The following is a 16,702-nucleotide window of genomic DNA, read 5'->3' on the forward strand; positions in this document are numbered from 1 at the left end:
AGGCCCGGGCTCGACTGCAAGCTGTGCTTGAGCCGCTCATTTCACAACTATCCAAAGAGGTAACAACAACCAGGAGGAGTGCTGACTGTGAACAATTCAGTAGGCGCTTTACCTGCATTCGTTCATTAATAAAGGAATAAAAAAAAAAAACCAAATGGAGCAGCTAGAGAGGAAATTCCCCAAACTCAGGTCCTTGCCCAAGTTAAGACGCGATCCCCAGGTTAATCTTCTCTTTGGCGGCCTTTCACTAAGTCTCAAACCCTCCCCACCTTGGGAGGTGCAGAAAGCCAGCCTTCCAGCAAAAACAGTTCCGTCCAGGCTGGCAAAAACTGGCTCCGGGAGGCGCGCGGGCTCTCGGGCCCCCGGCTGGCGCCGGCATCCGTCCCGGGGCCGCACTCGGAGACCTCGCCCGCCCCGCAGGCGATTGTGCAAGCGCGGGGCTGCAGCCGCGGCCGCCACTGCCCGCTCCTGCCCGCCGGGGGAGGGCGGGGAGGCGCGCTCGGCGCACACCCGGTGAACTCCGGCGAGGGTGCCCTCCCCGGGGGTTATCTCCGGGGTGGAGTCCGCGGCGTTCCCGCCCGGAGAGCGGCGCACCGGTCACCCGAGGCCCGGGCGCCCTCGCTCACCTCGCTGACTCCATCCTATTTCCACTCCCACCCCACCCCACCCGGGTCCCGCGTCCCTTAGCCGCAACCCACTCTGCCCCACTTAGCGTGCTCATTGGCCACTCAGGGCCTGCCCTGTCTCCATAAATACATGGTCCCCGGCCATGGAGCTTGGAGAGGGACAGGAGGAAGGCTCAGCGCCAGCATCTCTTCTGTCCTCCTTGACACTTCCACTTCACGGCTCCAGATCTGGAAGTCAGACCCGCAGACCAACAGGCGGATCCACATCCCTTCCTTTCTTCCGAGAGACATCCAACTCCCGGCTGCGCTCCTCCAGCCCCTGCGGCCAGAGCTCGGCAGGCATCCGCTCACTGAGCCGGTCGCGAAGTACCGCGTCAAGCATCCTCGCCGAGGTCCTCTCTGTCTCTCCTCTGCCCGCTCCATCACATCTGTTGCTCCTCTTTGCCTCTCCTTCCTACAATCATCAAGCCTCCAAAACCCACCCAAGCCTCTTTGACAACCTCGCGCTTCCCAGTCCCCGCACATTCCCACGCGCCGGGTCTCTCCCGCTGCCATGAGCTCCTCCATCAGCAAGAGCCGCTCCCTTGCCGCCTTCCTGCAGCAGCTGCGCAGCCCGGGGCAGCCCCCTAGACCCGTGACATCCACCGCGTGCGCGCCGCCTCGGCCGCGGGAGGTGCCCCTCTGTCCCATGACGGAACGCGGCGAGGCGCAGGACGCGGCAGCTCTCCCCGGTCCCACCAAGTGGCCACTGCTGGGCAGCCTCCTGGAAATTCTCTGGAAAGGGGGACTCAAGAAACAGCACGACACACTGGTAAATGCCTCGCCTCATCCCAATTCCCTCTCCCTTCCCAGCCCTGCGCTCTAAACCCTCCCTGAGGTGCGCGATCTGGGAGCACCGGGCGCTTGGGTGTCCCCGCTGCCGCGGTCCCCGGTCCCCAGGAGGAAGGAGGCGGGAGGCAAGAGAAGCGCTCTTGGGCTGCAGGGAGTGCGCGCTGATCTGGCACCCTGCCCGCCGGCTGCAGGCGGAGTACCACAAGAAGTATGGCAAGATTTTCCGCATGAAGTTGGGTTCCTTCGACTCGGTGCACCTGGGCTCGCCGTGCCTGTTGGAAGCGCTGTACCGCGCAGAGAGCGCGTACCCGCAGCGGCTGGAAATCAAGCCGTGGAAGGCCTACCGCGACTACCGCGCGGAGGGCTACGGGCTGCTGATCCTGTGAGTCCGGGAGGCAGGACGGGGGCCGGTGGCTGGAAACTGGGAAGGGGCGGGAATTAGGGTTCCCTGAGGTTGGGTCCTTCTAATGCAGGGTGAACGCGGAAGCCCCTACCTGGTGCCGTCACGGGCTCTGGCGTGGACCAGAGTGGGGGGCGGCGCAGCTGTACTGCGCATCCAATACCTGTTTTCTCTCCGGGGACTGGGCTGGGCCAGGCCTTTCCGTCAAAGAAACGCCGAACAAATGTTTTACAAATTGTGGTGTTCAGACTTTTGGGCAGGATGAGATTGCCAAGCTAAAGTGCCAGGAAAACGTGTTATACAAACAAATTATCCCTTAAAATTCTCTGTGACCACCGCCACCCCACCACCCGTTCTTGGAAGCTCAAACTCCAGAAATTAGCTCCTTTTGCTTTTGGCAATGACCTTTCTAAAGGGGACTGGGAGGTTAGGACCTAGATCTACTTGGAAAGCTGGGATGAGGAGGTTGCGTTTGAGAGAGAGAAATGCTATAATGTGGTATCATTCCTCGGCTTTAACATTGTTACTATTTAACAAGTTAGCACTCTTTTTACCCCCAAATTATAATGCCTAGTAGTTATATTTTTCAGGATATCATTATTGGAATTTAAAAAAAAAAGTATTAATGCATGGAGCATCACACGCTGCGTGGTCAGCCTTAGGGCAAGTGCAAAAGGGTTCCTGATGAGAACAGTGAATCTCTGTGTGTTATTTGAAGCCAATGGCAAAATTCTAAATTTGAGGTGTTCTGTGAATGTGTCTTTAATGGGTTGAAAGAAGACAAGATTTTTCCTCAAATAGGTCAGGGTTGCTGGTGAGGGGGATGTTCAGGTGCCCACTCTTACTGCTGGGAACTGAGGCCACTGGCCTCCCAGTTCAACCCCAGCAAGAGCACCTCAAAAGCCCTGAACCTGAATTATCTGGACTTCATCTTTCAGGCGCCATCTTTGGCCCAGAGGAAAGGTGCTTATTCATGTTCCCAAATGTTCCAATGCAAATATTCTCTGGCTATTTCTTGGCACGATTATTCATTCATTTGATTATATAGTTCAAGCAATTGCAGAGCTAGAAGTATCTTTGCTTCTTTGTTCTTTTCCTTTCAATTTGCTCTAAATTCTGCTTCTCTCCCAGGGAAGGAGAAGACTGGCAGAGGGTCAGGAGTGCCTTTCAAAAGAAACTAATGAAACCAGTGGAAGTCATGAAGCTGGACAACAAAATCAATGAGGTTTGCAGGCTGGAGTTAGCCTTTCTGGTTCCCTTGGGGATGGGGGGGGGGATGTTAATGGAGCCTCAGGTCGCAGCTAAAAGTGTACAAGAAAAAGCAGGCAATTGGGATGATTCAGGGGTCTCCTTTTCTCCTCATTCCTCTCCACATCCTCCCCCCCAAACCCTTATTCCTCCCTGTCTTTTAAAGTAGTATCTCCATGAGGGAGCAGTTAGGAGCATAGACTTTTTTTTTTTTTTTGGAGCATAGACTTTGACATACCCCCTAATTATGTAACCTGACTGTACGATTTAACATCCTCAGTTTCCCATTCTATAAACTGAGAGTAACAATTCCCACTCCATAGGTTTACTGTGAGGATTAAATGAGATAATGCCATAAAATTCCTAGGTAGCGACATTTGAACTGGGTTTTGCAGGATGAGTAGGAGTCTGCAAACCAGAGAAGGGAGAGAAAGTATTCAGGCAGAGAGAATGGCCTCCTGAAAATATGGTGGCATGAGATGGTGTGTTCAGAGAACAGTACATTCAGTGCAGCTGAAGTGACGCTCTCTCTGAAATGATGTTGGGCAGAGGGCCAGTCTTGATAAAGTTTTTGTGCCACGCTAAGGTAATGCGGCATTATCCTTTAGCCAACAGGGGGCCAAGTGGGGAGAGATTAAAGCATACAGTGATCTATTTTTACTCCAGTTTACTCTGAGTGTTTATTTTGAACTGAACCCATATAAGATGGTATAGGTGAAAGATTGCAAAATTCATTAGCTTCCAGGGGCCACCTGATTAATACAAGTGTATAAGGCAGATCCAGCAGGGATTTTAGCAAACAGAATAGTGCATGACCTTTCTAGAGGGGACAGCTGCCCCAGCTCTGGCAAATGCCTACACATGGAAATGTAGACCCAGGGTCACCAGATCTAGTCATTACTATTATTTTTTGATAACAAGAGGAAAACCCAGATGTTCATGTGACATCTCTAGGGTTTTTTTGATAACCAATTCAAAGCGCTTTTTAATGAGCTATGTGAGCAAACTAAACATGCCCCTTAGTTACATCCGTGGGCTTTGCAGTCACATACACCCTATTTCAGACCCCAGCACGGCCGCTGATCAGCTATGTGTCCGAGGGAGAGTGCCTTAGCCACTCTCTCAGCCTCAGCTTTCTCATCTGTTACCGAGGAAATGGGAATACTGGCAGTCCTTCCTACCTCACGAGGTTGTTTTGAGGACCAGCTAAGGTAACACACTGTGTACAGTGCTTGGTTGCATACAAGCCTCATTAAATGCAAAGCATTAGTCACCTAAAACTCTGACTGTGGAAACCAGCGTCTATAGGCCTTTCACGACTTGCCCCACAGTGACAGGGAGGTTTAGTGAAGAAGCTGCGCCCAGAATTTACAGATTTGCTGGATCTAAATTCAACACGCTTAGCACAATACCAACCAGTAAAGAGAGGTTCGCTCGCCCAGCTGCGGAAGTGGCAGACCTCAGGAGAGCAAGAGTCCTGGAGCCATTGTGCCAACGGGAACAGCTGGCTGATTCCACCTTCGTGGTTTATTCTCCATTTTGATTAGAAGAAATGTTTTTCTCCGCTTAAATTTAGATCAAAAGCTGAAACTTAAGCTTCGGGGAGGCTGCTCAGGAAATAGCCCAGGACAAGGGTGCTGGGGCAGAAGGCGAACTCCCAAGGAGAATCTGTAATTAGCGATGATTCAGAATGCATAACATTATGAGCAGTGAGTGAATATACACGGTAGCCAAACCTGAAGCCAGCTTACTGAGGTTTGAACTTTTGTTTTCCTTCAATGACTGAAGTGTGGCTTTTGGGATTTCTTTCTTTTCAGGTCTTGGCTGATTTTATGAGTAGAATAGATGAGCTCTGTGATGAGAAGGGCCGCATTGAAGACTTGTACAGCGAGCTGAACAAATGGTCCTTTGAAAGTAAGTTGTCTTCACCGACTTGTTGGTTTGATTTTGCAAGTGATTTTGAGGACAAACGTGGCTCTGTCAATAGCTCATCTGTCATCAGGTACTACTGCTGACCCACAGCAGCCTTCTTAATGCTTTCAGGCACTTAAATGACGCTTTACATGCAGTTGTTTATGTAGTCATTCAACAAACACTTGTTGAACGCCTGCTAGGTGCCAGGCACTGTACTAGGGACACGACAGTGAATAAAATAGGCAACATCTTTGCTCCCATGGAGCTCAGATTTTAGTAGGGGTGATAATCACCAAGTAAACATATTTTAATATGTATTTTGGGTTCTAGAATATAGATTCCTAGATGAGGCAATTCTGCTTTGGTAAGGAGACATTTGAGGTGAGGCCTAAAGGAAGGCAAGGAGCAAGTCCTTGGTGTATCTGTGGGAAGACCGCTGGGACAGTGGAGACAGGAAGTGCAAATGCCCTGGGGTGGATGCCTTCGAGGAATTTCGAGGATGCCAGCGTGGGTGGATTACAGGGGGAGGGGAAAGAGGAGCTGATAAAGATTAAGCCACCACCTGTAAGTCCTCGCAAGAGCTTTTACTTTGAGTCAGATGTTGAGCCATGGAAGGTTCCAAACAAAGCGGAGCTGAGGAGGTTCAAGCTTGGGGGTTAATCAGAGATGGCCATCTCAGCCGAGTTTGGTCAGGGGCCACTTCTCAAGATGATGCCATCTCAGCCAAGGCCTTGGGGGTGAGTAGGAGTTCGCCAGGTTCGCCTTCAGAAGGTAGAACGTTCCAGGCAGAAGGAACAGAGAGTATTATGCAGAGGGGAAAGAAAGGAGTTCAGAATGGCTGGAGCATGTACTGCAAGGGTCAAGGATGGCGAGGGCAGAGGTTGGGAGAAAGGCAGCGGCCAGCCCGTGTCAATCCATATCAGTCAGGGACGGGCGTTTGGCTTTGAGCCCAGAGTCCCTGGGAGCAACAGCAGCACGCTTTCAGCAGGAAGGTGTCCTGGTCCGGTTCGCTGGAAGGACTGCTCTTGGCTGCTGACATGACGGATTGGCGAGGGCACCCCGGGATGGAGGCTTCTGCCCTGATCTGTCTCCCCCGTCAGACTGACCTGGCTTTAAAGTTATGGACAGTCATCTTAGCACATGAGAAAGCTCCGTGCCAGTAAGAAACCGGCAGAAGGTGTTAAGGGACAGAGGAGCAGAGTCAAAGGAGACAATGATTATAGAGGACAAAAGAGAGTACGCTTTGGAAATTGTCCACTGTAAATACTCAGATTAAGGAGTATCAGATGCATTTCTTTGCAAGTCAAGGGAAACCTGACCATGGTGGTTTAAAAATTGTTGTCTAGCTTTACGAGAAGTCTTGAGGAAGACAGTCCCCAGCTGGCTCTCGGTGATATCACTAGGGACCCAAGCCGGTTCCATCTTCTTTCTCATCTACCCTGAGCTAGCTGGCTGGTTGCAGAATGGTTACTGCCCCTCCTGGCCTCACCTCTGTCTGCATTCCAGGCAAAAACAAGAAGGGAAGAGCTAAGCCAGCTATTCCTTCCCCTTTATCAAGAAAGCAAAAGGGTTTCCCTCGGGTCTCATTGGCCAGACCTGGGTCGTGTGGCTTCTTGCAGAAGCCTGAGAAATCAGGGAGCAGGGCTGTCTTAGTTCAATCCTGATTTATTGCCTATGGACTGACACATTGACAACCTCAATAAAATCAGGGTTCTCTTAGGAAAGAAATGGAGGAACGTGAGAACTGGGTAGGCATTAACAATGTCTAATGATCTCAAGGGTGAACTCTGAGAAAAGCAAGACATTACAGGAGAGATTCGTTCATGCATAAAAATGGCTGCATCGTCACAGCTGGCTTTTCTGACCAGGAGGTCCTATAGGGGATGAGTCATCGGACCTGGAGACAGTTTCCAGAAAGAGAGGAAAACCTGATCAGGCCCCTTTCGCTCAGACTCTTCGCCTCTCATCTGCTCTCAAAAAAGACCTCACTTTCGTGAAACAGAATCGAGTCTTCAGTGGCCAGCTAATCATAGACCCCAGGGTCGCTATGAATGGGTAATCGTGTTGATTATGTTAAATAACAGGCATCTGCCTTGTGCTGTATGAGAAGCGATTCGGGCTCCTCCAGAAGAACGCAGGGGATGAAGCTTTGAACTTCATCATGGCCATCAAAACAGTAAGTGTCTCCCTGGGGAGAGCAGTTTTTCTTATAAATCACTTACAGAACTTAACAAATGTGGATCCCAGTGCTTCCCAAGAGTGGCACCCTCCCGCGTTTTATTGCAATAGTTAAGTGTTCATTTTAACGTGGGTGATGTATTGTCATGAACGTGTGTGCATGTACACACATGTGATGTAAAAGCACATTAAATCATCGTTTGGGCAAGGTGTAAGTGGGTATTCTAGTTAAAGGTCAGTTGATCAAAATACAGTCTGCTGGTTGTATGTGGATACAGTGGACGCAGTGAAACTGGTTTTAGGAATGGCTGAAGTTTGGAAATTATTGGCAATTGAAGTAGATATGAGATTCGTAGCTTTCTTTTCTTTTTTTTTTTTTTTTACATTTAGGTCATAAGATCAAAATTTTAAATTAAATATATTCAGTGGGAAAGCATCCCAAAGATGATTTTCACACGTCACTGGGGAGTGGGAGTGAGAACCCCGGGGAGGCCCTGCAGTTCCAGCCTTTGGGGCAGTAAAGGGTGTGGGCGTTTAGAACGCTGCCCTTGCAGAGTGCAAATTGCCTTTGAGAGAAAGAGAAACAGGAATGAAAAGGCACCTGTGTTCCTCACAGATGATGAGCACGTTCGGGAGGATGATGGTCACCCCGGTCGAGCTACATAAGAGCCTCAACACCAAGGTCTGGCAGGCCCACACGCAGGCCTGGGACACCATATTCAAGTCAGGTAATCCGGCCCCACGTGCCCGGCAGCCCTGACTCCGGAGCTGCTGCCCGAAGGTCTGGATGATCCTCTTGGCCTCAGCACCCCATCCTTTGGTGGAGTTGCTCCTCCTGACTCTTCTGGCCTTTGCAGACCCATGGGTCTGGGCATTGCCCTGGTACCGAGGAAGTCGAAGGAAGAGGCCTGAGGTGGTTTCTGTAATCTTCTTTGGGAAGTACGTGTGGTTCAAAGCAAGAGCTCTGGACTCAAAGATTCCTGGGTTCAAGTCCCAGCTTTGCCATTGGGTTTGGCAGCTCGGCCAAATGTGCTTTTTCATCCTCAGTTGTCTTGTCTCTAAAATGGGTTAAAACAACAACAACAACAATAATAGTATTTGTAGTAGTACATACCTCAATGCACCTGTGTTTAGGTCTGATATAGATAACACAAAACCTAGCATAGCACAACGTCTCAACAGATCAGAGCTATTTCTGCTACGTTACGGTGGGACTCTCTGGTGCTGCACGTTGTTCTGTGGGTACACACACACACACACACACACACACACACAGAGACTCATTTAATTCTCTTAAAGAACCTGTAAGATGCGTCCTTCTGTGAGGCCCAAGTGACAGAATTGAGGCACAGAGAAATTAAATAACTTTCTCAAGATTACATGCTAGGTGATGGCAAAGCCAATGTGAAGCCAGGCAGAAGGGCTCCTGAAAATCAAATTCTAACTGCTCTCCCATTTACTGTCATCATCATTCTCATCACCATTATTATTACTATTGTGGCAGGGGCTTGCATAATGGATTGAAGTGAGAGAGACACATGCCTGGAATGTACTTTACAAACATCAGAAATGTTTGCCATCATTGTCCACATGGGTGGGCACTGAATGTGTGTGTGTGTGTGTGTGTGTGTTAGCAATGGGGGAGAGGTTCCCCTCTCCTCTGCTGCCAAAATTTGGGAGCCAGATCCCACTTTGCCAGTGTCAGTGACCATCTCAGCTAGATGCTTAGATCTGGGTCCAAGTTCTGGTTCAGATGCTTGAATCAGAATCTGCATTTTAAAACGATGCCCAGGTGACTCTTGTGCACGTGAATATTTGAGAAGCTCTGTTCACGTGGGCCTGGATCAGTCCTTGCCCACCTAAGAACGAGGCAGTATGAGCTGATCTAACAAACTGTCAAATCGTCAGATTGCCTGCAAAGCCCCTTTGGATGCTGCAAGGAGAATTTGACCCTAGCTTCCCTTTGTTCTTTTCCCTATCCTAATTTCCAACCGACTTCCTCTCCCCTTCTTTTGTCTCCAACAGTCAAATCTTGTATCGACAACCGGTTAGAGAAATATGCGGAGCAGCCCAGCATGGATTTCCTGTGTGATATTTATCACCACAATCAGCTTTCAAAGAAAGAACTGTATGCTGCCGTGACGGAGCTCCAGCTGGCTGCGGTGGAGACGGTAAGGGGTGGTCCGATTTCAGTTTGCTCTATCAACCGTCTGTAAAATCCTTTTCATGAATCTTACCGTCATTCAACTTGCCCATTCCCTAAGGACTCACTGAGCATTAGCTTAGCAAAAATAAAAAGTCTCATACGAGACTGTGGGGGATACCCAGTGCTTAAACATATGATGGAAAAATCCCAGAGCAGGGTATCAGTGCCATGACAAATACGCAAGCTGCTACAGGAATTCAGAGGCAGTAAAATCCTACACAGTAGCAAGGTAGACAATCCAGGCTTCTAAAAATTGGGTATATTTTAGATGGTTATCCATATTACCCACAAGTGCCTAGCAGTGGTTTTCATTTAGTCTAAAAATATTGGGATATGTTTTGCTAGTCCAATAATTTATTTTTCTGCTTAAAATTGTCAACAGAGTGAATTCGGGAAAACTTTGATTTCAATTTAAGTGAAACAGTTCATTTTAATACCAAAATTCTGTCCCCAGTATGGTTGACACCCCTAGTAAGTACACAACCCCACCAGACTCCAAACGCAAACGCTGACAAGGAGTCAGGCGAGCTCAACTTTCTTTGGCTCATTTTTTTGAGCCGTCATTGGAGTGATGATATTAATAGCCCTCATTCACCCATCATCTCTCAGAAGAGTGTGTCCTAGGTCGTGTCTGTTTCATGTTTCCCCCTTTCCGTGGTGTTTCTGATCTGAACACAAAGTGAGGATGCTCCAGAAGGCTATCAAAAGTGGGAACTTATTTCAACTCATTTTCGTATTAAATCCCTTACCCTCAGAGGCTCCTTAGGGTGTTCAAAGTTAAGCTTCACCCATTCTTCTTCTTTTTTTTCCAACTGGAATGTTAACTTCATGACCATGATGACTTGGTTTTGTCCCCTGCTGTATTCCTAGGGTGGAGAATAGCACTTGGCACATACTAGGTGCCCAATAAATGCTTGTTTAGTAAATGAAAGATTTCAGGATCTATCGAGGGTCTGCTATGTGCCAGGCATTGTCCTGGGTACTCGAGAGACCGTGATGAACCAATGAACCAGTTCCCCTCCTGGAACTTGAGTGGTCATAGGGAACAGACAATAGACATGAAAACAAACAAGGAAATAGGATCATTTCAGAGAGTGCTTCAGGACATGGAGGATGCCATCAGAGTGAAGTAACAGAGAGGTAGGGGAGGTGGTCCCTCTCTAAGGATGTCATCCTGGAGCTGACACTGAGAAGGAGTCAACCAATGGCAGATCTGGTGGAAAAGTAAGCCACACAGAGGAAATAGCAAGTGCAAAGGCCATGGGGCAGAAACAGGGATGACTGGAGAACCAGCCTCTGTGGTCAGAGTTGACACTGGAGAAGTCAGTGAGCCCTGTTAACCAGGAGCCTTAGGAAGGCATTTGGATTCATTACACTTGTAACAGAAAGCCCTTGGAATGTTTTAAGCAAAGAAATAACATGATCAAATCTATGATTTGTAAAGTGGGCTCTGGCTGGCGGATGGAGAGGGGACCTAGTGGAGACAGAGTAGAAGCAGGAAGGCCAGCTTTGAGATGGGTCTCCCCATGGAGGTCGAGTGGGGATACTTTGTGCCCGTGAGGTTTCCCAGGCCACTTACCCTCTGTCCAGCCCCTGCAGTTAGGCCAACAGGCCAGGGCTGCCTTGCAGGGCTTCGGTGAAAGCTACAGTTATCTGTCTTTTGGAAACCCTATTTGGTACTTGCGGTCAGGGACCTACTGATATGGTTCAATCTGTTTCTTTTTTTGTCCTGGCTGTGCTGAAAGTCACATTTGGAGAATCAGAGAAATTTGAAGGTGTATCTAATTTGGTGGCTACGCCCTCTTCCTGTTTTGTCAATTGGACTCTTGTAATAATGACATCCACAGTTTATTTGCAGCGGAGGCTGCCAGTCCTCCGACATGAAGAAGGCTGCCTGGAGGCATCTTCCAAAAATAATAAATACCATTGGCTCCAAATTGTCCTGCACTTGACTCATTGATGTGAGTGGCACATAGCACTTAGCAAAAGCGTCTTCATGTCTGCAGAGAGAGGGCACAATGACCATTTTTACGGGAATATTTGGCCTAAATTCACCAAAAATAGGCCTAAAAAACAAATGTATAAGACTACCAGTTGGTGAATATGATGAAGCTAAAAGCTGCATGGGCTTTTGCTGCCAGTATTTTTTTCTCCTCTCGTTGCCTTTGGAAAGAGAATAAAGGATGCCACTTAAAAGGCCATGAGTCTTTGTCAGAAATTGTGGCTAGTTCCTTGAAATACTCAACCTGATGCTAGAATTTCTTATTTTGATGTTAGCTCCCTCCTATCAGGATTCTTTGCATGAGGCTGAAACTCTGGGTATAGATAATGTCTTTCTACTTTCGTGGTAACTTCTTAGGGTGTTGCAAAGGAAAAAAACCAACTTTCTTTTAAAATCCAGCAATGCAGTTTCTTGTGCATTTGCACTGTAAAATTTAAAAAAACAACACCACTTTTCTTAGCAACACACATGGGAGCTCCAGCCTTCTCTCTCTGCTCAATTTTCATATTAATTTTTTATATTAAACAATTAAAAAAATTTTTTTTGAAGTTTGAGATAATTATGGATTCACATGCAGTTCTAAGAAAAAAATAGCAAGGGCCCCTTGAATCCTTCACCAAATTTCCCGCAATAGTAACATCTTGTGAAACAATAAAACGTCACCACAACCTGGAAATTGATATTAATGCAATTGCCCATCTGACTTTCATTTCACTGGATTTACAGGCCCTCATTTGTATTCAATTTTTGTGCCAAACCATATTTTGTGTCCTGATGCAACTACTATTTAAAGCATTCTGTCTCGATTCCCTCAGGAAATAAGCTATGATTGATGTGTTTTATAAACTAAATCTGACTTTTCATATATGGTCTTTGCTTGAGGCACAGCCAGTAAGGACATGGGAAAAAGCATCACTAATATATTTACAGAACAAGGTGGTAGGCGCCACTGTTTGTTGAGCTCATATTGGTTTTAAGGTGGTTGATTTGCAGAAAACTCAAGTGTATGTCCATTTGGCTTTCAGACAGCAAACAGCTTAATGTGGATTCTCTACAATCTATCCCGTAATCCCCACGTGCAGCAAAAGCTTCTTAGGGAAATTCAGAGTGTACTGCCTGAGAACCAAATGCCACGGGCAGAGGATTTGAGGAATATGCCGTATTTAAAAGCCTGTCTGAAAGAATCCATGAGGTAAGAACATGTGCCTAAGCGGGGAAGGGAAGGGAAGGGGAGGGGAGGGGAGGGGATGGGAGAGGAGGGGAGGGGAGGGGAGGGAAGGGAAGGCAAGGCAAGGCAAGGCAAGGCTGCCTGGATACAGTATCAGTACAAAATCAGGGGTCTCCCCCTACAAACATCTCCCATAGTTGAGTCATAAGCATTTATCAAACTGGAAAAAAAAAAAAGCCTCTATTACTCATTTCCTAAATCATTTGGGCAAGTTCTATTAAATCTTGGTAAGTCAGAGTCCTTGCCTTTAAATCAGTAATAATAATACTCGAGCGGATGCTGTAAGCAGTGATTAAGATGAGGGGCGTGATTGAAGGCCATGAGATGAAAACTCAGCAAGGAACCGTATTATTATAAGACGCAGAGACGTCTGTGTTTTTGAGCCTCTGTATAAAGTGTCCTTTGAAAATTCTTTTTCTGGAAAGCAAAACTCACAGCACTTGAGGATTAGAAGGAAATAGCTTTAGCTTCATGAAGGGTAGATAGAAGAAACCTGAAACAAACAGCAAGCTTAAGGGCGAAGCACAGAAACCTACCCTTTTGAAGTCTAAAATGAAATAGGGGAAAAACCACTGTTAACAGCTATGAAGCAGCCTTGTCCTGGGGGTCTTCACCAACACAATAAGGAATAAAAAAACAAGAGGTGTAAATACTGGGAAGAAAGGGATAGAATTTCTTTATGAAGGGTTGAGATCGTGTTCCTTTTTTGAGAACTTAGGCAGCAGTTTTTTTAAACAGAATCTGCATTCCCTGGAGCTAGAGCTTGGTCAGTGCCCACCTTTACATCTCTGACTTTATTTTTTCAGGCTTACCCCAAGCGTGCCATTTACAACTCGGACCCTTGACAAGGCAATGGTTCTGGGGGAATACGCTTTACCCAAAGGAGTAAGTAGAACTTGGACAGAGTGTGCCTTACAGAGCTTTGAAAGATATCCATTAGCTCTCTCTAAACATTTCTCCTGGGAGAGCGTTCATTTTGGAAATACGCTGATTGCAGTATATGGTTGACATGTTGCATAGAATAATATTAGGAATCATGGCTACGGAGACGGAGAAACCCGGATTCAAGTATAGTCTTGAGTGCGTTCCGTCATCTCTGTGAAACTCAGCTTTCTTATCTGTAAAATGGGAATAATAACAGAACTCACCTCCCAGGGTTGCTAAGAGAATGTGAAGTAAAATGTTGAGATTCTTGACCTTCATTTATTACCTGGCACATTTCATGCACTGGATATGTGCTAGCAACCATCATTATTATAAATTTGTTGGCTACTTTCACATTTGTAAGGTGATGGCTCTTGTAAATTTTGCTATTCAAATGTTTTCTTCTGTTTAAGCACTTTGTGTTCCTGGGTATTTTTAGACAGTGCTGATGCTAAATACGCATGTGTTGGGATCCAATGAAGAAAATTTTGAAGATTCAAGTCAGTTTCGGCCCGAACGATGGCTTCAGGCGAAGAAGAACATCAACCCTTTCGCCCATCTTCCTTTCGGCATTGGGAAAAGAATGTGCATTGGTCGCCGCCTGGCTGAGCTCCAGCTCCACTTGGCTGTCTGCTGGGTAAGACCCGGCTGGGGTTTCTGCAGGTGTGTTCTGGGCTATTCCTCAGGGCAGGAGAAGAGGGGTAATTCTGCCTTTTTGTGCTCCTGTGTTCCAGATCGTCCGCAAATACGACATCGTGGCCACGGACCATGAGCCTGTGGAGATGCTTCACTTGGGCATCCTGGTGCCCAGCCGGCAGCTCCCCATCGCTCTCTGCCAGCGATAGGAGGCCTCAGGGGAGCTTCTGGGGTGCGGAGAATGGCCAAGAGGTGAGCCAAGCCTGGAAGTCAGCCAGTCCGGGGTTGAAATCCCTGCTCACTGCCGATTCATGGGATGACCTTAGCAGTTAGTTAACCTTTCTGCCTTCATTTCTTCTTCTCATTTGTAAAATGGGGACCAAAATCGTATCCATCCAGAAAATTGATACAAATACAAAGTAGCTAGCCCAGAGCCTGGCATCAACTGAGTGGTCCATAAGTGCATGTAAATATCAGGGTGGGGGGCAAACTTGCCTATAAAGGACCAGTTGGCAAATATCTTCTGAATGAGGCCCAGTGAATTCCTCCCTAAGTGTCTGGTACCATTAGGCAATCTGTTGATTTCTGATCATCCCAACAAACAGAGTTGAATCAAGTAGGATAATGAAGGAATTCTGGCTTAATTTTGAAACACCCATCCTTCAGCAAGGACAGCGCGTACAGTTATCTTGGTGAAACACACCTGTGCTAAAAGCCCAGGGCACTTGTTTTAGCATTTATTTTTCGCTAATAATTCCTCTTGTTTCATTATACTTCTCTGATGCGTCATCGGGGTATACTTTATTTTCCAGGTTGTTTTTTAGCAAGACCAAGAGCAGCAATTTTTACCGTCCTGCAAGAACGATGCTTATGGCTTGTGCATTAACGGAAAGCAAACAAACGTCAAAAGCCAGAGAGTGAAACAGCACGTGAAGAATGTTTCAGCCCAGGTGTCTGTAGTCTTTCTTCTGTCCGACCGTTCCACAAGCTGTCCTGCCTACCCAGATGATGGCACTTATCAGGACCGTATCCAACTTGGGGAGCACGGATCGAGCGCCGGAACACAAGGCGCTCTGCAGGGTGTGCTGCTTGGCTCACGGAACTGTGGTCAGGGCCGCCTGACTTACAGAATTTTCCGTCCTCCTGTGCTTTCTTGTGTCTTTTCATGACATGGTGGGGAGGCTGGGCACTTACCAGTTAGTCAGTAAACGTTTCTGGCCCTGCCTTACCAGAGTCACCGCTTGAACCTTTACTTCTCAAAAGTTTACATTTCACAGTGAAAGACATACCACAGCGAGCTTGTCAGGGACCCCGGGTCACGCTGACAATCCATTTATTGTAACTGCTTTTAATATAATATTAGGGGAAATATTTGCTTAATAATGTAAGCAAAACTAAGTGTCGGTTAAGGTTTTCAGGTCCCTATGAAACTGTTTTTTTTTTCCTGTTTTGAAATAGAAACACTACTGGGAAATTAGAGAAAATATCTATTTTAAGAAGTACTTTAAATAAGTCAAAACCTCCTATGTAAGAATACCTTGATGATTTACTGAGGCATCACTGTGTTAAATCCTGAAATTCTTTATTTAATTATGGCCTTGACTCTATTTAGTCTGTGGCATTAAGGAATGGACCGACAGTTTTCAAATTGTTTGTGCTTGTGTTCTAATGGCAATTTGCTTACATCATTTAAAAATATGTATATGGTATTTGATTTAGGACTTGTGGTTTAGGGCAATGTTCTAAAGTTCACAATTTAAACATATTCAGTGGCTTTCCATGCCTTAATTTTCCCGACTATAGAATGGGTCACTAGTAAAGTGTGCATACATTATAGATTAACTACATAACCCATGTTATGCGATGTGAATTCCTTGGGAAAACGTGATTTCATAAATGGAAAACATATAGATTTATGCAATACTTATAAAACTTTCTTTAAAATGGTGTTTACATATAGTTTATTTGCACATGTTTTTACTACTACTTTTCCTAAAAGCATACGATACATTTCTGTATATTTGATAAAGATTTTCCTTTTTAGGTTATATCTTTTAGAATATTTCAGAAGTATACATTTATATCTTTATATTTGAACAAATAATGTACATATCACTAAAAATAGGTATATGCTTTCTCCCCGCTGTGAAATTTTTTTAGAATTATATATCCACATGTGTTGTCAGATTTCATCTGTGTATCTTTGAATTCTCTAAAAGCAAGAATAAAAGTTTTAAAACATATGAGAGATGTTTCCCCTTCATTGCATTTATTACAACCAAATTTAAAAATTCAAGCTTTGTCTCACTCGAAAATTTCCTCATGTGGCTATTTTACAATATAATATTACAATAATATTTTATAGCAATTTTACCAAAAGATGATCATTTGAATGGCAAAATAATGTTCCCTTTTTTGCTGCTTAAAAATTTCTCAAGTCCATTTACTTTTGTCTCTACCATCACCCCCTTCACTCTGGACCCCTGCAGAACCTGCCAATGGATGTCCA

The 16,702-nt window shown here is 46.2% G+C and overlaps 1 protein-coding gene across 1 annotated transcript; it reads left to right on the forward strand.

Annotated features, from left to right (window-relative positions):
- Positions 1 to 814: 814 nt before the first annotated feature.
- On the forward strand, positions 815 to 16,436 carry LOC105098859 (1,25-dihydroxyvitamin D(3) 24-hydroxylase, mitochondrial). The gene is made up of 12 exons (XM_010991619.3): positions 815 to 1,437; positions 1,649 to 1,839; positions 2,989 to 3,082; positions 4,923 to 5,019; positions 7,104 to 7,195; positions 7,814 to 7,925; positions 9,223 to 9,368; positions 12,431 to 12,597; positions 13,440 to 13,518; positions 13,997 to 14,194; positions 14,292 to 14,445; positions 15,006 to 16,436. The coding sequence occupies exons 1-11, from the start codon at positions 1,180 to 1,182 to the stop codon at positions 14,400 to 14,402; spliced, it is 1,545 nt and encodes a 514-aa protein (XP_010989921.1). The 5' UTR covers positions 815 to 1,179; the 3' UTR covers positions 14,403 to 14,445; positions 15,006 to 16,436.
- The last annotated feature ends 266 nt before the right edge of the window (positions 16,437 to 16,702 follow it).

Source organism: Camelus dromedarius, chromosome 18 (assembly GCF_036321535.1).
Source record: "Camelus dromedarius isolate mCamDro1 chromosome 18, mCamDro1.pat, whole genome shotgun sequence".
Lineage (NCBI taxonomy): Eukaryota > Metazoa > Chordata > Mammalia > Artiodactyla > Camelidae > Camelus > Camelus dromedarius.

Coding starts and splice junctions, on each gene's coding strand:
- LOC105098859 (XM_010991619.3), top strand. CDS start 1,180: ATGAGCTCCTCCATCAGCAAGAGCCGCTCCCTTGCCGCCTTCCTGCAG. Junction 9,369..12,430: donor AGCTGGCTGCGGTGGAGACG/GTAAGGGGTGGT, acceptor TTTGGCTTTCAG/ACAGCAAACAGCTTAATGTG. Junction 12,598..13,439: donor TGTCTGAAAGAATCCATGAG/GTAAGAACATGT, acceptor TTATTTTTTCAG/GCTTACCCCAAGCGTGCCAT.